The sequence below is a fragment of the Bufo gargarizans genome, chromosome 3 (assembly GCF_014858855.1).
Source record: "Bufo gargarizans isolate SCDJY-AF-19 chromosome 3, ASM1485885v1, whole genome shotgun sequence".
NCBI classification, from domain to species: domain Eukaryota; kingdom Metazoa; phylum Chordata; class Amphibia; order Anura; family Bufonidae; genus Bufo; species Bufo gargarizans.
Window position 1 is genome coordinate 595,446,418 of NC_058082.1, and position 25,912 is coordinate 595,472,329.

General features: G+C 48.7%; 2 protein-coding genes across 2 annotated transcripts in view; one reads left to right on the top strand and one right to left on the bottom strand.

Moving 5' to 3' along the window:
- USP16 (ubiquitin specific peptidase 16) overlaps positions 1 to 6,473 on the bottom strand; it is a 46,009-nt gene extending 39,536 nt beyond the window's left edge. The window contains exons 1-4 of the mRNA XM_044284413.1: positions 6,271 to 6,473; positions 4,866 to 4,928; positions 4,594 to 4,766; positions 2,921 to 3,024 (exon numbers count right to left, since the gene is read on the bottom strand). Coding sequence (XP_044140348.1) covers positions 2,921 to 3,024; positions 4,594 to 4,766; positions 4,866 to 4,917 — 329 coding nt within the window. The 5' untranslated portion in view covers positions 4,918 to 4,928; positions 6,271 to 6,473. The remainder of the gene's footprint in view (positions 1 to 2,920; positions 3,025 to 4,593; positions 4,767 to 4,865; positions 4,929 to 6,270) is intronic.
- A 305-nt stretch (positions 6,474 to 6,778) lies between these two features.
- RWDD2B (RWD domain containing 2B) lies at positions 6,779 to 17,730 on the top strand. Its single transcript, XM_044287740.1, has 5 exons — positions 6,779 to 7,146; positions 12,482 to 12,691; positions 13,723 to 13,790; positions 16,306 to 16,665; positions 17,369 to 17,730. The coding sequence occupies exons 2-5, from the start codon at positions 12,485 to 12,487 to the stop codon at positions 17,607 to 17,609; spliced, it is 876 nt and encodes a 291-aa protein (XP_044143675.1). The 5' UTR covers positions 6,779 to 7,146; positions 12,482 to 12,484; the 3' UTR covers positions 17,610 to 17,730.
- Positions 17,731 to 25,912: the final 8,182 nt, after the last annotated feature.

The window sequence follows — 25,912 nt, forward strand, 5'->3', positions numbered from 1 at the left end:
AATGGCCGGTACTCTAACCCCTCAGCAGAGATCCCAGTAATTATTTGTCCCCAGCAACAGTAGTTCTGAAGGCAAGGAAAGGGTTAAGTGGTAGGTAGGGGCGGGGATTATTGGGCAGTTCCCGCCCCCAAACCCTCTGGAAGATGCAGACTAGTAGGCCGCAGAGCCGGGGCCTCGAGTACAGGCAGGGCCGACGGGAAGAACTTCCTGGAGTACCACTGGGGAACAAACGAGGCCGGGAACAGGCGTACCAATGCGCAGAGGAAAACAGCAGCGGCTACCCAAGGAGACATGCGACCACCGGGAATGCCCGCAGGGCCTGGCAGAAGGTGATGGGGACCGGAGGTGGGACCGAGGGCCGGAGAGTCACCAGGGACAGGGAAAAGGCCAAGGTCTGGGAGAAGAAACTTATATTCCTGTGTTCACGGTGTCGCCGCCCTCCCCAAGGGGCAGCACACTGAGGAAGGTAACACTGCTGGAATCGGGGTGGGCCAGAAGAAGTAGATAAGGTGACACTGTAGCTGGCGGGTAACAGTGGATTTTAGATCCGCTGTTCCTCCTCGTCTTCCAGTGGTGGGGAACGAGCAGCGGGCTTGAGGACCCACTGGTCTCCCCCCTCAAGGGTGGGAAAACAGGTGGTTAGAGCCCACCTGTAGCTCGAACCTGAAAAAGATAAAAGATACGTCTGCCTCCTACGGACCCTTAGGGCTCTTTCACACCTGCGTTCTTGTCTTCCGGCATAGAGTTCCGTCGTCGGGGCTCTATGCCGGAAGAATCCTGATCAGTTTTATCCTAATGCATTCTGAATGGAGTGAAATCCGTTCAGGATGCATCAGGATGTCTTCAGTTCCGGAACGGAACGTTTTTTGGCCGGAGAAAACACCGCAGCATGCTGCGCTTTTTGCTCCGGCCGAAAATCCTGAAGACTTGCCGCAAGGCCGGATCCGGAATGAATGCCCATTGAAAGGCATTGATCCGGATCCGGCCTTAAAGGGCTTCTGTCACCCCACAAAAGTCTTTTTTTTTTTTTGGGATAGTTACATTACTTATAGCGCGATATAGGAGAATATAATCTTGTCACTTACTTTGATGCGGCCGTTTCTTTAGAAAACGAAGTTTTATAATATGTAAATCCGGTCTCTACCAGCAAGTAGGGCGTCTACTTGCTGGTAGCCACAGCAGAAAACCGCCCCCTCGCCGTGTTGATTGACAGGGCCAGCCGTGATCTCCTCCTCCGGCCGGCCCTGTCAGTATTTCAAAAATCGCGCGCCTCTGTTCATTCGGCGCAGGCGCTCTGAGATGAGGAGGCTCGTCTCCTCAGAACTCCCTCAGTGCGCCTGCGCCGATGACAGAGAAGACGTCATCGGCGCAGGCGCACTGAGGGAGTTCTGAGGAGACGAGCCTCCTCATCTCAGAGCGCCTGCGCCGAATGAACAGAGGCGCGCGATTTTTGAAATACTGACAGGGCCGGCCGGAGGAGGAGATCACGGCTGGCCCTGTCAATCAACACGGCGAGGGGGCGGTTTTCTACTGCGGCTACCAGCAAGTAGACGCCCTACTTGCTGGTAGAGACCGGATTTACATATTATAAAACTTCGTTTTCTAAAGAAACGGCCGCATCAAAGTAAGTGACAAGATTATATTCTCCTATATCGCACTATAGGTAATGTAACTATCCAAAAAAAAAAAAAAATGACTTTTGTGGGGTGACAGAAGCCCTTTAAGCTAAACGTCGTTTTGGCGCATTGCCGCATCCAACGTTTAGCTTTTTTTAGAGTGGTTACCATGGCTACCGGGACGCTAAAGTCCTGGCAGCCATGGTAAAGTGTAGCGGGGAGCAGTATACTTACCGTCCGTGCGGCTCCCGGGGCGCTCCAGAGTGACGTCAGGGCGCCCCACGCGCATGGATGACGTGATCGCATGGCACATCATCCATGCGCATGGGGCGCTTTGACGTCACTCTGGAGCGCCCCGGGAGCCGCGCGGACTGTAAGTATACTGCTCCCCCGCTCCTACTATGGCAACCAGGACTTTAATAGCGTCCTGGCTGCCATAGTAACACTGAAAGCATTTTGAAGACGGATCCGTCTTCAAATGCTTTCAGTACACTTGCGTTTTTCCGGATCCGGCGTGTAATTCCGGCAAGTGGAGTACACGCCGGATCCGGACAACGCAAGTGTGAAAGAGGCCTTAGCTAAAACTGATTAGCTCAGTGCCTGCAGGAGGGGTGTAGCTGAGGGGAGGAGCTAACACTTTTTGCTTAGTGTCGCCTCCTAGTGGCAGCAGCTATACCCATGGTCTTCTGTGTCCCCCAATGATACGAGCAAGAAATGGACAATCACAACACATTAGTAAGTGGCTTGTATTAACTTTCTCTACAGAATAAATGCTATATGCTGAAGTGAGACAACCCCTTTAAATACCAAAATTAAAAGGCCCCAAATAGGAGCGTGTTGGGACCATCAAGTTACCATCACATCACTCATGCTCTTTTCTTCCAAACACTTAAAGGAATTTTCCAGGATTAGAAAAACATGCCTGCTTTCTTTCAAAAACAGCACCACACCGGGCCACAGGTAGTGTTTGGTATTGTAACTCATCCCAATAAAGAGATTTTCAGAAATTTTTTATACTGATGACCTATCCTCTGCATAATGTTATCAGTATCTGATCGGGGGGGGGGGGATCAGACATCCGGAAACCCCGCCGATCAGCTGTTTGAGACGGCACTGGTGCACCCACCGCGGCCTTCGGGCAGCTTTTTGTAGGCCAGTGACAGGGAGCAGCTCAGCCCCATAGAGGTGATGGTGGCTGAGAGCGATAACAAGCACAGCGGCCATACAGTGTACGGCGCTGTGGAAATAACCCCTTGTGATGGTCCCAGAAAAAAAGAAAAAGAAATGATGTTTGGGAATCCTACCACACATTCCAGTCTCCAACGCTGAGCACCAGGCAGTGCGGTTCTGATCTCGGGGTGTTATAATGGTTTTGGGCATGCTTCTGCTCCGAATATCTGCCGCAGCCCTGCAAGGAGCAAAAAAGCGGAAATGAAAATCCAAATGTGGCCACAGCACACGTATCGCCCATGACGGTAACAGAATCCAGTGTTATGTATGCCATCCTCCCCTATGCAGTTAAAGGGGCATCCCATCTCATACATTTATGGCATAGAGCTAGAATATACCACAAATGGCAGATATACCCTGCTTCTATACCCTGAAGTGAAGGAGAGGATATTCAGAAAATTGTCTTTTGGAAGACCCATAGCAGCGAATGGGGGGAAAGGGGGTGGTTTGCGATCGCACATACGTGGCTGCTCTCTGGAGATAGGAGCGTGTTGGGACCATTTGTGGTATATCCTAGCCATGTGCCATAAGTGTGGATATGGGACAACCCCTTCTACATACAATGCATTTTGGAGCTGTGCTGGCCTCTTCATCAGCATGACCCCCAACACACTGAAGTTAGAGGGGTTTTACCATCACATACAATGGGAGAATATCGCTAGGATATGCCCCTACTGTCTGCCAGGTGTTGTTAGGACCCACACCTACAAGAACAGAGGGGGGAAATGAATGGAGGGCACACTGCGCATGCACAGCCATCCTCCATTCATTTCAATGGGGCCGCCGAAAAATAGAAATGAATGGGAGCAGGGGCCACGCGTGCACGGTGCGCTCCCATTCACTTGTATGGGAGCAGCGCTTGGTAGGAAACCCGGGTTCCTCCAGCCGCAGCTCTCCCCACTCCGTTTTCCTTGTAGGTGCGGGTCCCAGAGGTGGGACCCGCACCTATCAGACAGCGGGGGGATATCCTAGCGATGTGCCCCCATTGTATGTGATGGGAATACCCCCTTCAAAGGGGTTGGCCGCTTTCTGGCTCCTGTTGACCAGTGCGTTTGTGCGATGACTATATGGCAATTACTTATATAGGCTTTGCAATATCATGTGCCATTTTTTATATTTCCCTTTGTTTGCCAAGACTTGTGCTGTCCATAAAATGGCCGCTGAAGGAGGGTCAGGTGACCAGCAAACCCCCCCCCCCCCCCATGCAATGTCTCCTCCATTCAAATACTCTGCAGGTCACATGACCCTCCATCAGCGGCCATCTTATGGACAGAACTGACAATTTGCCCAACAAGAGGACATGGCATTGGAATACTGCAAACGGGCACAGAATATCAACCGTAAGTGCCATCGAGTCATCTTATACACACAGTAGCCGCCCCTTTAACTACACACAAAGATGGTCATAGCAGGCGAGTTTCTCCACCAGAGCACCACAAAGGGTTCCAGTTATTGGTATAGTCCAGGGGTAGACAACCTCCGGCACACCAGCGGTTTCACAACAGCTGGAGGTTGCTGACCCCCTGGTATAGTAGTGTAACACCTTTAACCCCTTCAGGACCAGGCCATTTTTGGCATTCAGGGCGTCCCAAAACTTTTTGAAGAATTATTTTTATCTCGCCGTTCCAGAAACAAATAAAGCAGCAACACGGGGTCTTGAATTTCAGTAGAACAAGTTGCATGGGACCTAATGGTCATACAAGTGAAAGGCTGGACACCCCCTGTAAGGCAGACGGCAGAATCTTACCCTGTGACCACATTTCAGGCAGATCCAGACCACGTCTGCCTCCTCGTCCTCGGAGCTTGCCTTCTCCTTGCCCTCAGTGTGGCAGTCCTGACACACGTTCCACTCCACGTTGACCAGGGCCCTCTTCACCGCTCCTTCCTCCACTCCCTTTCGGATGTGTTTGCATGCTGGTTCTGAAAGACGATTCTATGTTGAGTACCCGCAGAGCGGGCAGCTTCAGGGTATGTTCACACATGGCCCCAGCCATTAGCTCAGGACCACTTTAACCCTACCTGTCTCCACAGACTCCTGGACGGGCAGGTTCTTTCCTCTCTTCTTTGCCATTTTCCCGCTTTCTAGAAAACAAATTAATGAAATTACAGAAAAAAAAAAAAAATACCAAAAGAACAAAAAACAGCCGCAACCTGCTATTAAAGGGGTCATCTACAACTTACTGGTTTATTCTTAGGTTATGCTTTGACCGGTGAGGGTCTAACCTCCAAGACGCCAACAAAATGAAGGGACAGCAGAGCTCCTGCACTGTAAAGAATGGTCTCCTCTGTGAGGGCACTGTGCCTGGTACTGCAGTCCATGGGAGAAGCTTCAGTACCAGGCGGAGCTGCCCACCCTGTGTTCACGGAAGTACCACGGCCCTTCATTGTGGCAGTTTAAATGGAGGACACAAGCTTTACGGCCCTCAAGCACATTAGACTAAACCACCATTCTGACAATGGAATATATGTACGGAGGGCTCCCGACAGATGATAGTGGGGGCACTCTGAATTTCCATGCACATTTAAAGTGTATGGGTTCCTGGCAGCAGGAACCCCCCTATATTCTTGGACCTGCTGATTTAAATGATGTCTTACCTATGGTTCTACCTGGCGCGGTTCCTGAAACATTTACATTAATATTCAAATGAGGTCATTGGAGCACCAAGGCGCTAGCCTGAGCCCTCGGAGCCCCATAGTGCTGGATAGTGACAGACCCTTCACCTTACTCCTGTCTTCTTGCGCCTGCACACTTGTTCCAAGGGATCTGCTGCCTCTTCCTAAGCATGGCAGATATCTACTGCGTATGCGCCCACGATGTCAGAGCCGCAGCGCTGGACAAGGAGTGGAGCAGATCCTCCCAGCTAAGGGGGCAGCAGTGGATCCTCTGTGCATACGTCAATACCCAGAACAACAGTGCAGGCGCAAAAATTCAGGGCCAGCCGAGATGTATTCCCTGCCAGTCAAGGCACGCTTTAGGGTTTGTCTAGTGGCTGGAGGGTGATGATATTGCGCACACGAACGTATTTTTTTTCCGGACCTTATGTGGAACCGTTTATTTCAATGGGTCTGGAAAAAATAAAATAACGGAAGGTACTCCGTGTGCATTCAGTTTCCGTATGTCCGTATTTCCGTTCCGCAAAAAAATAGAACATGTCCTATTATTGTCCGCATTACGGACAAGGATAGGACTGTTCCATTAGGGGCCAGCTGTTCCGTTCCGCAAAATACGGAATGCACACGGATGTCAACAGTATTTTTTGATGATCCATTTTTGACAGACCGCGAAATACATACGGTCGTGTGCATGAGGCCTTACGGTAATGTCCAGAAATCTGAACCTATAGACTGCGTCCCCCCTTCTATAATGTAATATATACGTAAATCCTGCTGTACTGATGGCTCCAGGAGGATTGTGCCCACCTACCTCAGCACATAGGTCCGAACATATGGCAGTCCTAGCAAAACAGGAGCCACAGCTTCCACATGGAACCTCCGGCACTGACAGTATAAACTACAAGCGCATGCGCAGCGTGGAGGCGCCCTGTCAGCTCTACGTGTCCCCCGGTGGGTCGTCTCCTATCGTCCCTTCTACACGTTACCGGCTTTCTCTCTCAGCCTAGCTTAGCAGTTCAGCGTGAAATCCAGAGGAAAATGAGTGGAAAATGGGTTACAATAAATGTCTCCGTTTTAACGGTGAGAAATAAGCGTGTCGGCCATTTATCCGAAGACCACCGTGATAGAAACTCTATGCGCTCATCAGCAACAAAATGGCGAGACGATTTTTCATGCTACACTTCGCTCTCTTCGGATCCAATGTCAAGACGCGTCATCCTACGTCACACGAGGAACTGCTTAGTGATTGGTTAGACATTTGACGGGCAGGTAAAAGCACCAAATTGGAAGCAAGAAGCTGGAGCCAAGTGTCAAAGTACCATGTACGTGCTAGTGTCGGCCTGGCCTAGTCAAATCACGGCTAAACTCCATAGCTAGCGTATGTACTTTTTGTGTGAAAGGACGTCAGTTCACCGCAGCGCCATTTTAGATGTGGTCAACTTTCCAGGTTATACTTCTAGAGTTCCCCCCCAGGTCCTGTACGCTCAGTGCGCGGCTTGCCCCTAACAAAAATGGCTGCCGCGCCGTACGTAAAGTGGAATGTTTTCTTACAATAACTTTATTGTTTGCCTGTGCCATTCTCCGGATGATTGCCTGGTCACGTGCTCATGACATCACCCGACCTTTCAGTCCAATGGGAAGTCGCTCTGACAGACACATGGACCCCTAGGATCTGCTAGATTGGCTGGTAAGATTGCCCATAAGTGACAGCTGCCATATAATGTCAGCATGGTCTGAATGCATTTCTGCTGGGACTTGTAGTACTGGCAGCTGAGTATACTGCTGGCTGTCTATATGTGAACTGAACTAAAGGGTGCATAGATTTCATGGATGGGGCTACCCGTCCTGTCCGGGCTCGTTTGTACGACCGTGTCCGATTTTCTGCAAAGAAGGGATAGCTTCCATCTGCATAGTGGTTTTTTGTTTTGTTTTCTTGCTCCCATCAATAGAAATATCGATTCTTATCCTTAGAAACGGACAATAGGACGTGCAACGAGTTTCTTGGATCAGGCAAAAGGATCCATAAAAAAAAACAAAAAACGGATGTGTGAAGAGCCCCTTTAATAACGCATATTCCGCACACTGAGGGATCATGCACACAATCGTATGTATTTTGTGGTCCGCAAAACGCGGATCCACACAAAAATACAGATGACGTCCGTGTGCATTCCGTATTTTGTGGAACGGAACAGCTGGCCCCTAATAGAACAGTCCTATCCTTGTCCGTAATGCGGACTATAATAGGACATGCAGACATATGGAAACGGAATGTACACGGAGTAACTTGAAATGAATGGTTGCGCAAAAAATAAACGGAACGGACACAGAAAGAAAATATGCTCATGTGCATGAGCCTTGTCCCATACATTTCTATGGAGCCATGCTCACATCCGTATTTTTTTCGGATCCATGTGGACGTTCCGCAGGTTAGGCCTCATTCACACGTCTATGTCCATGACGACACATAGATTACAATGCGTGTGAGGGATCCGCCATCGCGGACAATATAGGGCAGCTATAGTAGCTTCTGTGGTGTCGCCACAGTCCCTGGAAAGTCAATGCAGTCTCCGTGATGTGTGAATGAGGCCTTACAGAGCAGGTCCTTGTCCACATTGCAGTCAGGAATAGCCCTTTGTATTGCTGATAGTGAGAAAAATGCGGTGTGCAGACGGAAGGTGTCCCTATTTTGCAGATAATCTTTTTTAGGGCTCTTTCACACTTGCGTTCTTGTCTTCCGGCATAGAGTTCCGTCGTCGGGGCTCTATGCCGGAAGAATCCTGATTAGGATTATCCTAATGCATTCTGAATGGAGTGAAATCCGTTCAGGATGCATCAGGATGTCTTCAGTTCCGGAACGGAACGTTTTTTGGCCGGAGAAAATACCGCAGCATGCTGCGCTTTTTGCTCCGGCCAAAAAAACTGAAGACTTGCCGCAAGGCCGGATCCGGAATGAATGCCCATTGAAAGGCATTGATCCGGATCCGGCCTTAAGCTAAACGTTGTTTCGGCGCATTGCCGGATCCGACGTTTAGCTTTTTCTCAATAGTTACCATGGCTGCCGGGACGCTAAAGTCCTGGCAGCCATGGTAAAGTGTAGTGGGGAGCGGGGGAGCAGCATACTTACCGTCCGTGCGGCTCCCGGGGCGCTCCAGAGTGACGTCAGGGCACCCCAGGCGCATGGATGACGTGATCGCATGGCACGTCATCCATGCGCATGGGGCGCTCTGACGTCATTCTGGAGCGTCCCGGGAGCCGCACGGATGGTAAGTATACCGCTCCCCGCTCCTACTATGGCAACCAGGACTTTAATAGCGTCCTGGGTGCCATAGTAACACTGAAAGCATTTTGAAGACGGATCCGTCTTCAAATGCTTTCAGTACACTTGCGTTTTTCCGGATCCGGCGTGTAATTCCGGCAAGTGGAGTACACGCCGGATCCGGACAACGCAAGTGTGAAAGAGGCCTTATATGGACCGAGGTACAGAGACACCTAGTGGGCATGAGCCCTTTTAGGCAAGTTTCACATGAGCGAGTGTCACGCTCTGGACTCGCAACGTGAGTATGTGGTAGCGAGGGGTGCACTACCAATGAGGCCAGGTGCACGCAGAACCAGGTAGGGGCAAAGGGGGGGGGGCAGCTGAGGGGTCCATGGGCTTAAAAGGAAGGGGTTAGGTTAAGAAATTGGCATTGGGGAGGAGGGCACTGTTTCAGGTTTCGCCTTAGGCAACAGAAAGGCTAAGTGCACCCCTGGTGGCAGCTCCCGTCCTGACCTCCCAGCACTGCCGGGTTCACATAGCATTATGTCAGTGTTATCCAATACATTCCAGACCTCTAAGGGTTACATAGCATCATAAATCAATATAATGATACACGACCCCTGTAGTGCTGGGAGGTCAGGAGGGGAGCTGCCGCATACTCGTGTTGCTATTCTGGAGCGTGACACTCGCTCGTATGAAACCGGCTTTAGGCTGCTATCACACGGCCGTGTGCGGTCCACTTGGCGGCTGCATTTTCAAGACCGACCACAGTTCATGTGAGCCGAACTCACCGCATCATAGTTCGCTGTGTGAGTGCACCCGAAGTCAGAGAAGAGCTGTTCCTACTTTGGCAGGCTCAGTAGCACCTTGTATTAAATGGTCATCCATTTGCCCAAATAGTTGTGCTTAGTCTCGGAGCCTGGATTAGTTTATCTACAGTCAGGTCCATAAATATTGGGACATGGACACAATTCTAACATTTTTGGCTCTATACTCCACCACAATGGATTTGAAATGAAACGGACAAGTTGTGCTTTACCTGCAGACCGTCAGCTTTAATTTGAGGGGATTTACATCCAAATCAGGTGAACGGTGCAGGAATTACCACAGTTTGCATATGTGCCTCCCACTTGTTAAGGGACCAAAAGTAATGGGACAGAATAATAATCATAAATCAAACATTCACTTTTTAATACTTGGTTGCAAATCCTTTGCAGTCAATTACAGCCTGAAGTCTGGAACGCATAGACATCACCAGACGCTGGGTTTCATCCCTGGTGATGCTCTGCCAGGCCTCTACTGCAACTGTCTTCAGTTCCTGCTTGTTCTTGGGGCATTTTCCCTTCAGTTTAGTCTTCAGCAAGTGAAATGCATGTGCAATGAGCCGGACCGTGGGTTCAGTTACACGGACGCCAATTATGCAGTGGGTCAGGATATGGGTATAATAGTCTATGGTTTGTTTGTGACGCCAATTGCAGCGTGCGCAGGGTACTAACACAGGGCCCTTTAAGGTGTTGCAACTCACGTACCAGGTTAGGAATGCCAGAGTGGTGTAATGTCTCTGTGTGGTAATGGCAATAGTGTCAATGGTGTCTCCTACCTTGGTACGGCTGGACTCCTGGATCCTGGCTCACTTGCAATAAAATCAGTGTGCTGCTAGTAGGAGTAATTGAGGGATTTGCAGCAATAATTGAGATCCAGACTTGGAATAAAGTTCAAACTTGTCTTTACTATATGCAGCTTTCATCCAAGTGAGATACAGCGATGGGTCCCAGCAGGTATTAGAAATAGGTGGCAGGGATCTGTCTTCTGCTTCTATCATGTGCCTGGAGCTCTTTGCAGGATAAGTCGTCTGCTTATGGCTCTGTAATGTGGCAGGAATTACTATCTTCTGCGCTATCTGACTTCTGCTGTGTTGGGGACGGACTACCTGAGGAGGAATTTGGCTTCTCCTGGTCTCTGGACGGTACTCACAGTTGTGCTCACAGGGTATGTTTCTTCCTGGAATACTGGAGATGGCTGCTTGCTTTCTACCAGCTGAGGCTGAAGGGCTCAGGCTGGGAATGATGATCTTTTGTCTCAGCCGAGACAAGATTCTGGCTTGGATCTCTAAAACTGGGAGCTCCTACATGCACAGCCTTCCCCAAGCAGGGGTGGCTGGCACACTCACTTAACTTCCTTCCCCACCCATGAGGCAGGATCTGGGAACATTCCACACCTCCTCAAAGAGGGGGGAGCTAAACTGGAATGTACTATTTCAGCCTAGAAACACTAAACTGAACTAAGTCTCTGCTAAACACATTGCCGCGACCTGCTGGTGAACATGGAAATTTACAGCAATATATATTTAACAAGGATTATAATGCACATTTGAGAGAATGTGATGTAAAATTACACAGGATGACAATGCAGATACACTTAACAGGTTGTAGCGGGGTAAAAGAGTTTTGTAACATAACTTTGGGATGTTACACATGCTCAACCGGATTCAGGTCAGGTGATTGATTTGGCCATTGCATAACATTTCACTTCTTTCCCTTAATAAACTCTTTGGTTGCTTTTGCAGTATGCTTTGGGTCATTGTCCATCTGCACTGTGAAGCGCCGTCCAATGAGTTCTGAAGCATTTGGCTGAATATGAGCAGATAATATTGCCCGAAACACTTCAGAATTCATCCTGCTGCTTTTGTCAGCAGTCACATAATCAATAAATACAAGAGAACCAGTTCCATTGGCAGCCATACATGCCCACGCCATGGCACTACCACCACCATGCTTCACTGATGAGGTGGTATGCTTAGGATCATGAGCAGTTCCTTTCCTTCTCCATACTCTTCTCTTCCCATCACTCTGGTACAAGTTGATCTTGGTCTCATCTGCCCATAGTATGTTGTTCCAGAACTGTGAAGGCTTTTTTAGACGTCGTTCGGCAAACTCTAATCTGGCCTTCCTGTTTTTGAGGCTCACCAATGGTTTACATCTTGTGGTGAACCCTCTGTATTCACTCTGGTGAAGTCTTCTCCTGATTGTTGACTTTGACACACATACACCTACCTCCTGGAGAGTGTTCTTGCCAACTGTTGTGTTTTCTTCACCAGTGAAAGAATTCTTCGGTCATCCACCACAGTTGTTTTCCGTGGTCTTCCGGGTCTTTTGGTGTTGCTGAGCTCACCGGTGCGTTCCTTCTTTTTAAGAATGTTCTAAACAGTTGTTTTGGCCGCACCTAATGTTTTTGCTATCTCTCTGATGGGTTTGTTGTGTTTTTTCAGCCTAATGATGGCTTGCTTCACTGATAGTGGCAGCTCTTTGGATCTCATCTTGAGAGTTGACAGCAACAGATTCCAAATGCAAATAGCAGACTGGAAATGGACTCTGGACCTTTCATCTGCTCATTATATATTATGGGATAATGAGGGAATAACACACACCTGGCCATGGAACAGCGGAGAAGCCAATTGTCCCATTACTTTTGGTCCCTTAACAAGTGGGAGGCACATATGCAAACTGTTGCAATTCCTGCACCGTTCACCTGATTTGGATGTAAATACCCTAAAATTAAAGCTGAGTCTGCAGGTAAAGCACATCTTGTTTGTGTCATTTCAAATCCATTGTGGTGGTGTATAGAGCCAAAAATGTTAGAATTGTGTCGATGTCCCAATATTTAAGGACCTGACTGCAATCCAGTCCTGTTTATGGACCTTACGTGTCCAGCTTTAGGTGACAGGTGCCAATGAACACAGACCGATTAACTAGGTGTTTTCCCTCAGAGAATGACGAGCTATGAGGAGGCAGAGGCGCAGATTTCGGAGCTGGACCTTCTGTCCAGCATGTTCCCTAATGATGAGGAGTTCAGCATCACGGATCAGCTGGCGCTGGCCGAGCTGAGGGATTACACAGAGACGCGGACCACCGTCCCCCCATCATTCCAGATCCAGTTCACCCTGACCATAAAGCTGGGTGATACTGGCAGTGTCCAGGTAAGATCGCTTTGGTTTATGGGTTCTCCAGAGCCAGCACAAGCCTTCAGTCTTTTATCAATCTCATTGATAAGGCCCTATTCACATCCAGCTGATTCCAAGGGGTTTTCTGTTGATTCAAACATTTTAGGAAATGTTTAGCAGCTGTAGCAGTAAGCGCATTCTGTGAGATCTGAGGGGAACAGTAGTGGTTCATAAAGAAAGGAACCCGTCAGACCCCGTTCTTAGTCAGTGTGGAACTTCGGTGGTGGTCATTTTACAACTCCTCTTGCTGTGCCTCGTGGTTTCTGCATCTACATCACCACAGGGGTTTTCCAAGGATGAAAATTAGGTTCAGTAGTGTAGCCTGCGGAAAAAAAGACCAGAGATGAAGTGGCATGGCCCATTCCTAGTGCCCCTACCATCGGCAAGGTAAAAAAAAGAAAAACGCGAGTGGTCATCGCTTAACGCCAGGAAATCCTCATGTGCACAGATGACATGAAGAATCCAGTGAAAAAGTGAACCCCTCATATTAATCTCTATTGACCTCACCTCCGTGATGTGGATGGTGCAGCTCACGCATTTCAGACAGGTGTCCTCAGTCTTGACTGTTTCACATCTCAGACATTGGGGGCATATCTCTAGGATCTATACTGAGAACGGAGCCTACAAAATCCTGGGGGGAGCACCTCACATGCGCAGCTGCCCTCTACTCATTCCTGTGGGAGCGCCGAAAATAGCCGAGAGCTAGCTTGGCTATTTCTATAAGCCCTATAGAAGTGAATGGAGCAATGGTCGTACTTGTGCGGTGTGCTTCCCATTCATGTCGATGGGACTTCCAAAAGTAGCCGAGCGTGACGCTCGGCTATTAACGGCGCTCCAATGGGAATGTATGGAGGGTGGCTGCGCATGCGTGGGGCGCCCTCCCGGACTTTGCGGGCTCTGTTCTCGGTAGAGGTGGGACCTGCGCCTATCAGACATTGGCGGCATATCCTAGTCTGCGATGGGAATAACTCTTTTATGCTTTTACGCTGCTCTTCTCTGTCTTGCAGCACACGCTGACGTTACACTGTTCGTACCCCCCGCACTATCCAAATGTGCCACCAGAAATAGTCGTCAGGTAAAGTTTACACATTAATATTTCATTTATTTTTTTCAATTTGTTGAAACTGTAGCGTGCTGTTGTAGGTAACCTGTAATACGTTATTAAATGTAGTACTATAGTGCTGTTTTATGAGGCGGATTGATCCGCTGTGTCGCTTGGAACAGATTTGGCTTGGGGCTACTCCTAAGGGCGTTATGTAAGTGGCACCCGGAGAAAAACAGAACACGTGCACAGCTCACCCAGAGAGTCCAGCCTGAATGTAACCACTCCCGGTCTGCGGGCGGCAGGCTAAACAGAGATTTCCCCGGATCAAGGGTAGCGAGCAAACTCTCTGATATAATCCAGCACCTAAAACGTAACTTTTGCCATCACAGACAATGGGGGCATATCGCTAGAATACGCTCCCATTGTCTGATAGGTGCGGGTCCCATCTCTGAGACCTACACACGGAGAACGGCGCGGGGAAAGTAGTGGACGGCACACTGCATATGCGCAGCCGCCCTCTATTTATTTCTATGGGGCCACTGAAAATAGGCAAGCGCTGGCTCAGCTAGTTCCGCCAGCCCCATAGAAATGAATGGGAGCGGGGGCCACGCATGCGCGGTGCGCTCCCGTTCACTTGTATGGGAGCAGCGGGAAGCAGCGCTTGGTGGTGTCCAGACCCCAGGAAACCCGCCACAAATCTCCCCGCTCCGTTCTCGTTGTAGGTGCAGGTCCCACCTCCCATCCTAGCAATAGGCCCCCATTGTCTGTGATGGGAATACCCCTTTAAAGGGGTTTTCCTGGCTTTTAATATTGATGACCTATCCTCAGGATAGGTCATCAATATCAATTCGGCGGGGGTCTGACACCCGACACCCACGCAGATAAGCTGCATGAAGGGGAGGCACATGCCGTGTGCACGTGCCGTCTCCGGTCTCTCTTCCTGCTCACCGCTGCTATATCAACAGCAAGCAGGAAGAGAGACAGGGGACAGCGCGAGCGCATATTGCATGTCTTCTCCTCATACAATTGATTGGCAGGGTGCCTGGTGTCAGACCCTCACCGAATTGATATTGATAACCTAGCCTGAGGATAGGTCATCAATATTAAAATCCCGGAAAAGCCCTTTAAAAATGTAATGGCGTCCTCAGTGACGCGTTTCGCGCTTATTGTGCTCTAACAAAGCCCTAATGAGGACACAGGCAACAAGACATAGATTAAAATACAACCTATGAAGCAAAAGATGAAAGAAACGTAATCGGGGCCTACGAGGGCCTACAGATGATGGGGCTGGGTGGTCGCTTATTACGTTTCTTTCATATTTTTCTTCATTGGTTGTATTTTGTACTATATGCCTTGTTGCCTGTGTTCTTGTTAGGGCTTTGATAAAGCGCGAAACGCGCTGCCAAGGACGCTGTGAGGTTTTTAACTTTTTTTTTTAAAGTTACATTTTACTGAATGGAGGTGCTGGATTATATCAAGATCTTTTTCTGGAATTCAGTCTTTAGTCCCTGTACAGGGGAACCACCAAGTGTTCAAGTGACGGCTGACCCACTGGGGTTAAGAGACACTGGTGTGGAGCACCGAAGGATCAGGCAAAGCCGTGGTCAGGGAGAGGCAGAGGTCAGGCAGAGAATGTGCAATTAGATAAACAGCTTGAAGTCAGGGCAGGCATCCGGAAACCAGGCAGAAGTTGGTACACGGGCAGACGAATGTAGAAACAGCAAACCTTTGCAGGACACTAGCAGACTAGAACCTATTGCTCAGACACCTGTTGCTCAGAGAACTGTGCTCTCCTTACCTCTGCCTGTTGTCTCGGTGCTACGCACCAGTGTCTCTGACCCCTGTCGGCCAGCGGTCAACCATACCTGAACTAGTCCAAGAGTTAACGGCCTGGTGAATCCCAGATCCCTGTATAGGGATTAAAGGGTAAGTACTAGGGGACTGCCAGGATAACTCCCTTAGGTTTAGCCTAAAGTCAAACAAGTTGGTTGATACAGTGGTTCCACACCCACTGCCGTAACAGGTAGATAGTACATACCACCTCCAGATAAATAGAACATACAATGTCCAGGTAGATAGTACATACTGCCTCCACATTAGTGTCATAAAATTACATTTAAAGGGGTTTTCCGAGACTTTAATACTAATGATCAGTATCCGACACTCAGGACCCCCGCTTTCAGCTGTTTGAGAAGGCAGCGCCACGGCCTTCTCCAGCTTTTCCCAGGCCAAGTGATGACATGTTTTTATCGGTCACATGGCCTAGGCGCAGATCAATGTACGGCGCTGTGTTCGATGAGCATGGAGAGGGCCGCAGCGCTCACAGGAAAGCCAGTGCATTCTGAAATAGCTGATCGGCAGGGGGTGTCGTGTGTCGGACCCCCACCGATCAGATACTGATGGCCTTTCGGAAAATCCCTTTAATGTAATACAGCCTCCAGATCAGTAGTCTATACAACATGCAGATTAATAGTTGCTCTGCCGGCTGCTTGCATATTAGATGCATTGGACCTTCGTCTAACAATCTAACCAATCCCTTTCTCAGGTCGCCATCCCTGGTTCGGTCACATCAGACACAGCTGAATTCAGACCTAACTGCCTACTTGAAAAGCAACTGCAATGGAGACGTCTGCATCTTAAGTGCCACAGAGTGGCTGCAAGACAATGCGGAGACCTACCTGCACCCAGTGACCCCTACAGATAACGTACAAGGGGCAGCGCCATCAGAAGACGCCATGTTTACTAGATTGTGGATTTACAGTCACCATATATACAATAAGCAGAAGAGGAAATATATATTAGAGTGGTCAAAGGAGTTGGGACTGTCTGGCTTCAGCATGCCGGGGAAACCTGGCATTGTGTGTGTGGAAGGAGCACAGGAGTCCTGTGAAGAGTTTTGGTCCAGGTGTGTACAAGCTTCTCTGTGGGCTGGATGGAATGGGTTATCCGAGCCTGGAAATGCCCCCCCCCCCCCCCCCCCCCCAAAATTGCTTTCGAAGGTGTACATAGCCTTTAAGTTAAAGGGGTTTTCCCATCTCAGACAATGGGGCCATATCGCTAGGATATGCACCCATTGTCTGATAGGTGCGGGTCCCACCTCTGGGACCTCCACCGAGAACAGATCCCCAAAAGTTGTGGAGGGCGCACTGCGCATGCGCAGCCACCCTCCATCCATTTCTATGGGGCTGCTGAAAATAGCCGAGCCCTGGCTCAACTATTTCCGTCGCCCCCATAGAAATAAATGGGAGCGGTGGCCGCGCAATCGCAGTGCTCTCCCATTCACTACTATGGGGAGAACGCTTGGTGGTGGCAAGACCAGCACCTTCCCAACTTTTTAATGCCGGACTTAAATTCGATATGACTGAAAAGAGGAAACAGGCCACTGACCAAAGCTAGTAGATGGCTATTGGCCAACTGCTGAGGACTTGTGACACGTGGCACCATACTGACAGGTACAACCCCTACGTGATGGAAACCTGGAGATTGCCTGGATGCCCCGGTGGATAGGAAGTTTTCAGTGGATCCTGCATGGATCATCTGAATCCACCAAGTGATTGCTAGTGTTTTTCTTCTGCTTCGTACTATGTGATGTTTATTATCTCTTTCAGGATTAGGAAACTGACCTGGAAACGCATTTTAATTAGACATAGAGAAGATGTCCAGCTGTCCTCCTCAGCGGCTCAGACGGAAATACAGGATCTGAGAAAATTCCCCGCTCTAGAGGAGAAAGCATTTGATGTACATGGATCAAGAGGAAACCACATGGATCTGGGCCAACTCTACCAGTTCCTCCAGGGAAAAGGATGTGCGGAGGTCTTCCCTATGTACTTTGGGATTGAGGGCCGATAGAGGATCGTGGGAAGTAGTCTGGAGATGTGGACACTTTTAATAAATTGTTCCCTTTTTATTTGTTTTGTTCAGTAATAGGCAATAGGTCATTATGGTAGGACAACCCTTTTAAATATACTGTAGATTATGTACAATCTGAGGAGGTTACGATTTGGTAAATTTCATGCCAGACATTTATTCTTAAAGTGGTTAAAGGGTTTGACTTACTAATGTATTGTGATTATCCATATTGTCTCCTTTCCATCACATTATACACAGCATGTATCCGTGGTTATTACCACCGTGTAATCCAGCAGTGGTGGCCGTGCTTACACACTATAGGGAAAGGCTGGAAGTGCTCATAGGCAAACACCTTTACCTATAGTGTGCAAGCACGACCACCGCTGCTGGAATCCACGGTGGTAATAACCACAGATACGTGCTGTGTATAATGTGATGGAATGGAGGCAATATGGACAATCACAATACATTAGTAAGTGCCTTGTATTAACTTTCTCTACATGATAAATACCAATTGCTGAAGTGAGACGACCGCTTTAAGGGTGCTACACTTAATAGGGTTAGGCATAAATGTCTTGCTGTGTGCATTGCGTGTTTCCTATGCGTGATTGGTGTGTGCTATATATGTTCTATGTATATCAGTGGTGTATGTCCAGTATGTGACATATGCATCAGTGACATGTGAGCCACGTATAAGTGTCTTGTGTGCCACATGTGCCCAATGAGTGACTGGTGTGCGCTGCACGTGTCTTGTTTCTGACTGACTTAAGTGCAGGATATCCCTATATGTGTAAATTCTGCCACGTGTATGTTTGTGCATTTTGCTGTGAATGTCGGCCATCATACTTCATCTTTAATATTTCTGTTATCACTGTAAGTGCTCATGAACACGACCGTTGGATGTTTTGCAGTCCGCAAATTGCGGATCCGCAAAACATGGATACCAGGTGTGTGCATTCCACATTATGAGGAACAGAAGAGCCGGCCTCTAATAGAACAGTCCTATCCTTGTCTGTAATGCCGACAATAATAGGACACGTTCTATCATTTTGCAGAACGGCCATGCGGACATACAGACACGGAATGTACACGGAGTCATTTATTTTTCCCGGCCCCATTGAAATGAAGAGAACGGTACAGACGTGGAAAAAAAATAAGTTAGTGTGCAGGAGCCCTGAGGTGGGCCCCCAGAATCAGTTACACTGGTGGGCCCCAAGTACCCCAGTCTGACACTGGGCCACAGTTCTCCTTAGACTGGTTATCATTGCAGATCATCATCTCATTCACAGCATTATGATGTTAAAGGGGTTCTCTGGACTTTTAATATTGATGACCCATCCTCAGGATAGGTCACGAGTATCAGACCGGCGGGGCTCCGGCACCCAGCACCCCGGCTGATCAGCTGTATGAGGAGACGGCGCGCGCAGTGTACACGCGCCGTCTCCCATCTCTCTTCCTGCTGATCTGGTATTGATGACCTATCTTGAGGAACCCCTTTGAGTCTGACATTGGGCCTTCAAGCCAGGATTTTGCTAATTCCACTAACTCCTTGTGGTCCTAGACAAGCCTTTAATTTCCATCACCTCTGTCTTCACTGTCCCCTTCTGGTGGGGAGACCTCTTTTTTTACCCTCTTAAGAAAACACAACACCCTGGGTTCTATGGAAGATTTTCAAGATAGTCTTCCTGTTGATGAGTTGTGTGAGAAGAGTCAGTGTATAGACTGCCTAGAGGAGAAGGTTCAGGCAGAGGACCAGATGACTAAAATGCATAGGTAAGAGTACTTTCACACTAGCGTTTTTGTTTTCCAGTATTGAGTTCCGTCACAGAAGCTCAATACCGGAAAAAACTGATCATTTTTATCCTAATGCATTCTGAATGCAGAGCATTTTGTTCAGGATGCATCAGTTCAGTCCCTCTTACGTTTTTTGGCCGGAGAAAATACCGCGGCATGCTGCAGTTTTCTCTCCGGCCAAAATTACTGATCACTTGCCGAAATTGAAGTGTATTAGTGCCGGATCCGGCCTTAAAGGGATTCTGTCACCTCCCCTAACCCAAAATCCGATTTTAAAGCAGCCATGCAGCACAGCTTACCTTGATTAGGCTGTGCTCTTTTATCTTGTAATTCGTACAGTAGTTTCTGTAAAAAACGACTTTTATGGTTATGCAAATGAGTCCTGAATGTGCCCAGAGGGGCGTTTTGTTCCCCTTAGAGAGCCCAGTACCGCCCCTCTTACAGTGCCCAGCCCGCCTTCCTTGCGACTGTCTAACCGCCCCCAGCCTCCCACAGCCTCTCATCCCTCTCCTCCCCCTCCCTCACGGCCGAACGAACTCTCGCACAGGTGCAGTACCCACTGAGGGCTGCGCCTGTGCAATCTGCAGGAGACTGAGGGCAGGAGCTTCATCCTCGTCACTGGGCTCGGCGCTCGGCCGTGAGGGAGGGGGAGGAGAGGGATGAGAGGCTGTGGGAGGCTGGGGGCGGTTAGACAGTCGCAAGGAAGGCGGGCTGGGCACTGTAAGAGGGGCGGTACTGGGCTCTCTAAGGGGAACAAAACGCCCCTCTGATCTCAATATAATCCTATCGTCAAGGATGGTTAGGTATGGAGGTCTGCATGAAAGAGCGTGGATCTCCCCCACTCTCCTGGCTGTGGTGATAGCTATGAGAAAAGCGGATTTAAAGGACAGCAACCTAAGGGGGATTGACTCGAGGTTCAAAAGGGATGGTCCATAAGGACAGAAAGGACCAAATTAAGGTCCCAAGGCGGAACCGTAGATCTAATAACTGGGTGAAGTCTGCTGGCTCCCTTTATGAACCTCTTGACCACATCCAAATCCGCCAATCTCATATCCAAGAAGGCACTAAGGTCTGAAATCTGGACTTTAATTGTACTGACACAAAGACCTTTATCTAGTCCCTTCTGAAGGAAGTCTAGAATTACCCTCATATCTAGGGGAAGAGTGGGATTTCAGGATTCCTTGGCAAATGAAAGGAAGGTTTTCCAAGTTCTCCAGTAGATATTGGAAGTTACTTGCTTTCTGCTAGAGAGCAGGGTGGACATAACTGCATCTGAGAAGCCCTTGGACTTCAAAATGGAGCGCTCAAATTCCATGCTGTCAATTTTAGTTGGCTGATTGCCGGATGCCAGGCTGGGCCCTGATGGAGGAGGTCCGGAGACTGAGGAAGGGTCCAGAAGTCCCCCTTGGAGAGGTTCAGAAGGAGGGAGAACCAAGACCTTTTGGGCCAGCATGGAGCCACTAGGATGACATGGGCTCGTTCCTCTTATCTTTGCCAGAACCTTTGGTATGAGCTGGAAAGGAGGAAACGCATAGAGCAGACCCAATGGCCATGGACCCGCTAAGGCATCCACTCTCACCGGATGGTCCTTCGCCGAGAGGGAATAGAAAAGGTCCACCTGTTTGTTCTTCTGGGAAGCAAAGAGGTCTATTCTTGGGACTCCATTTGCTGCAGATGTTCTGGAACACCGCTTTTTTGAGGCTCCACTCCCCTGGCCAAATTCTCTTCCTGCTCAGGAAGTCTGCCAGTGTGTTCTCGCCCCCCTTTAGATGGACTGCGGTTATGGACTGGATGTTTGACTCTGCCCAAGAAAAGATCCGGGATGCTATCTAACAAAGGGAACTGCTTCTTGTGCCCCCTTGCTTGTTGAGATATACCACCGTGGTGGAGTTGTCGGAGAGGATTTTTAAGTTTTGTCCTATGATGACTGGAGCCAGGGCTTTTAGGGCCAGACAATGGGCTCCCCAGCCTGCCCCACTTGCATCTGTTGTTACCACTATTTGATTGGAGAGCCTCCAAGGGACCCCCTTGTCTAAGCTTCTTTCGTTCAGCCACCACTGCAAGGAGAGTTTGACCCCTGGAGGTAAGGTAACTGCCTTTTCCAAGGAGAAGATGATTTTGTTCCACTGTTTTAGCAGGAATTCCTGAAGCGGTCTCCCGTGAGCCTGGGCCCATCTCACTGCAGGAATCGTCAACGTCATGAGTCCCAAAATTTTCATAATCCTTCGGAACGTGACCTCTCTCTGGTGTGAAAAGACAGAAATCTTTGATTTTGTTCTGGAAGAAAAGAGGTCATTTGGCTGGAATCCAGAAGAATACCTAGAAGGATCATCTTTCGGCTGGGTGATAGATTTGATTTTTCTAGATTTAGTTTCCAACCTAGGGATCTTAAGGTCTCCAGGACGAACTTCATCTGTAGCTGCAGCTGAGTCTGGGAGGCTGCTGTAATGAGAAAATCGTCCAAATAGGGTATGAAGTTTATCCCCTTCTGGTGGAAAAAGGCTGAGATTTCTGCAATAATCTTCATGAACACTCTGGGTGCTGAGGCCAGGCCAAAAGGTAACACCTGAAACTGGAGATGGAGAAGACGTTCCCCCTTGAAAATGGTGAAACGCAGATATTTTTGATGTTTCTGATGGATTGGAACATGGTAATATGCGTCCGCCAGGTCGAGAGTTACCATGGAGCAGTCCTGAGTTAAAAGGTTCACTGTAGATCTTACTGTCTCCATTTTGAAACTTTTGTATTTTATATACTTGTTGAGGAGCTTTAGATTGATTATTGCTCTGAAGGAGCCATTGGGGTTTTTTTTACGAGAAAAATTGGGGAGTAGAATCCCCTTCTTTCCTGGTCTGCTGGAACTGGAACCACCGCTCTTTTTTCTAACAAAAGGGAAATCGGAGACTCTAGAAGATTGTGATCTGACTTCAATCTTTTGTTCAATACAAATCTGTCTGGAGGGAGAGTGCAAAATTCCAGCTGGTATCGCTGACGGATTACGTCTAGGACCCAGGCTGAGTTTGAGATCTTTTCCCAGGAAGGGACAAACTCTTTAAATCACCCCCCCACCGGGCTCATGGCGTCATTAGGAGGACCGTTTTGTAGACTTATCCTGGCTAAAGAGGAAATTCCTACCTCTCCCCTTTGAGGACTGCCAAGAACTAGAGGGATCCTTTTTGCTACGGTCCTGTCTACCCTTTCTTTGGGGGCGAAAGGAACGATGCTGTTAGAAGAACCTGGACTCTGGTGGAAACCCCTTTTTTCTATCAGAGGCCTTTTCCAGAATGTCGTCTAAGACAGAACCGAAAAGACGATTTCCATCGCAAGGGATACTGCAGAGTTTATTTTTTTAAGCGGTATCGCCTGACCAAGAGTGTAACCAGACTGACCTCCGTGCCGTATTAGAAAGAGTCGCCGACCTAGCTGATAACTTTACCAGATCGGCAGACGCGTCTGCCAGGAAATTAGAGGCCTGTTTCAAAACCGGCAAGGAGGCCAGGAGATCCGTTCTGGGGGTGTCAGAGACCAGGTGTTTTTCCAGCTGAGAGAGCCTGAGAGACAGAGATCTAGCCGTATAGGTGGCAGCTATGCTAGGTCTCAACATAGCGGTATTGGATTCCCAAGCTTTTTTAAGTACGGATTCACACTTTTTATCCATCGCATCCTTTAATAGGCCGACATCTTCAAAAGGTAAGGCTGCCTTTTTAGAAATCCGCGCAACAGGGGCGTCAACCTTTTGGTGTTTTATCCCAAAGAGCCGAATCTTCCTCGCTAAAGGGATATATCCTTTTAAAGACTTTTGAAGTACCAGCCCTTTTCTCTGGGTCCTTCCATTCATCCCGTATACGTTTTCGGATCCTGACATGGATGGGGAACACTCTCCTCTTCCCATCACCCAGCCCTTTGAAGAGCTGATCCTGGACCAACTGACTGTCTAGATTCCTCAATATTTAGAGTTAATCTTATTGCTTTCAAGAGGCCGTCAGTGTCTTCTACTGAGCATAACGGACCACTGACCTCCTCATCAGACGAATCATTAAAATAGTCGTCCTCCATATCCCATTCTATCTGGGGCTCCGTGACCATTTTAGAAGTAGAAGGTTTTTGGGAAAAGGACGCCATTTTTGCTTCCACTGCTGAACTCACTTCTTCTCTTATAATGGATCGTAAATTTTCCACTAGAGAAGGGGAATCTTCAGCCATTATTTTGTCTGTACATCTTTGGCAGATAGGTTTTTTGATATGTGCTGCCAGATGCTTTTTGCAAATAGCTAATTTTTTCTTCTGTTTTTTTTCTTCTGTGCAGATTCCTAACTCCTTCCAGTTTCTCTATTCTGAGAAGTACAAAAGTACAAAAAAAAAAAGAGAGCAGGGGCTCCTTTTTAGTGTAGGGGAAGGAGAGGGGCAACAGTCACCAGGATTAAAAGACAAAAATCCCACAGGTGATAGCGTAAAATAAAACTACTCCAGAGGAGGAGGCTTACCGGACTGGGGGCCTTAGGTGCATCAGAAGGCTTCTCCTGCTGCAGAGACATGCTGAGGGATCCACTGCTGCTCTGCTGGAGACACTGTGCAGCGTTTTTCAGCTTCCCGCCGCCAATTTGAATTACTTCCTGGTCACATGACCTGCCGCCGCGTCACATGGCCCAGCCGAGGTCACGTGACCGTATCTCGCGAGATCTCGGCCCAGAGATCCCGCGCGCCTTCTGGCCCTGCAAGTGGCTTCTTCCTGAGCCGGTGCACCTTCCGGGGCTGCCTGAAGTCAGGACTTACGCCATAAGCATGCGGTGGGAGCCGTATGTCACCCCCAGCGTCCGCCGCTCTGCCACAGCCCTCCTGCAAAGAAGGGAATACTCACCGCAGGCTGGGCGCATGAAACTTCGGCAGGAGGGAGCCTGCCCGCTTTCCACTTATCCCAAGGGACAGGAAACGACTGAAGAAGGTAATGGGGAGGAGGCATTTAAACTTCTGCTTTCTACGTTGTTTCCTGGCCCTGGGGGCGGGGTACCCTCCTGCTGAAGTGCCGTTGTGGGAGGCGTACGGAAAATAAGACATAACCATTTAAGCACAAATGTAGAAACTACAACTCTCCCTCTCCCCATCATTATTCTAGTAGCCAGGCCACATCCACAAGCAGTACAGCTCCGTTATCATCAGCTACTACTTCTGCTGAGACTACTACTCCTCCTCCACTCCATAGTCAGTCATACATAACAGAATGTATAGGCAGGAAACAACTACTACCCCTACACAGCAGCACATCTCCTACCTTGTCCGTCCTGTACCTGTCACGGATGGTGTAACAGAAAACATGAAGTTACAAATAGGGATCCGACTGGCTTGATCCAAAACTAAGGAACAAAAGGGTGACCCCTATTAAAGCCCTGAAGCTCTCCCTGTCTTCTCAGCCCATGCAAAGATCTCAGTGATAGAAGGTTGCATGTCCACTTCCTAGACTGAATGACACCTGCAAACCCTATAATAGTGAGGGGACACGACCAGCTCCCTGCACTTAATACGGAGGGAGTCAGGGTCACCTAGAACCAAGCCAACAGGAAAACAACAAATACAGAAATAGACTTATCCGAAAACCCAGCTGTAGCAACTTCTAGCAGAGAACACAATCTAGGATGTAATATAAACCGCAAGGTGAGGCAGTATGGGGAGGAGATATATAGGGGGGCAATCACTGCTAATAGATGACGGCTGGGAGAGGGAGGAGAGATGACAAAACGAAAGCAAAACAAAAGAAGATCATGCAGGAGGTACTGAAGAACATCTATCAGAACTTCCCAAAGATCTGGCGGTGACAGTACCACTGCAGCTGCCTCCAAGAAAAAGGGAGACTTTTTTTTCACAGCTTTTGTAAAAACAAAAAATGTTGCTTCTTTCCCATAAATTAGGGACACTCACCAGCTCATGTATCTGTGACAGACAGAATATATACACTCAACATTGAAATGGTGACACCACAGGAAGGACAAGCCATAGGGTTTTGCAAGCTGAAGAAGCAGCAGGTGTCACTAAGATCTACAGATGATCACATTTTCAGCACCTAGCTCCAACCTGGTATGTGGGAGGGGCGTAAATGCCAAATTGAAAGCAAAGCTTTTTAGCCGCATGGAACCTCAAAAATCTAATCGAGTAGTGTGGATTGCACGATGCCTCCTGTTCATTGACCTGCTGGCTATCATCACTTGTCACACACTGAGAGGGACAGAATCTTTGAAGTCTGAGGCCTTGGTTTATCACTCCTGCAGATCATTACACGTCTAGGCCAAGAAGTCAGCACCGCTCAATGTTGTGTGTCCCGGTGGTCGGGAGAACAACAAACTAAACTGACAACAAGAGGAGCAGAGAGGAGAACCTCTGCATGGAGGGAGAATGGAGTGTAGAGATCCACTCTGCACTGCCAGTGAAATTGGAAGTCGTGTTAGAGCAGGGTTCCTCAACTCCAGTCCTCAGGGCCCACCTGCCGGTCATGTGCTCAGGATTTCCTTAGTATTCAG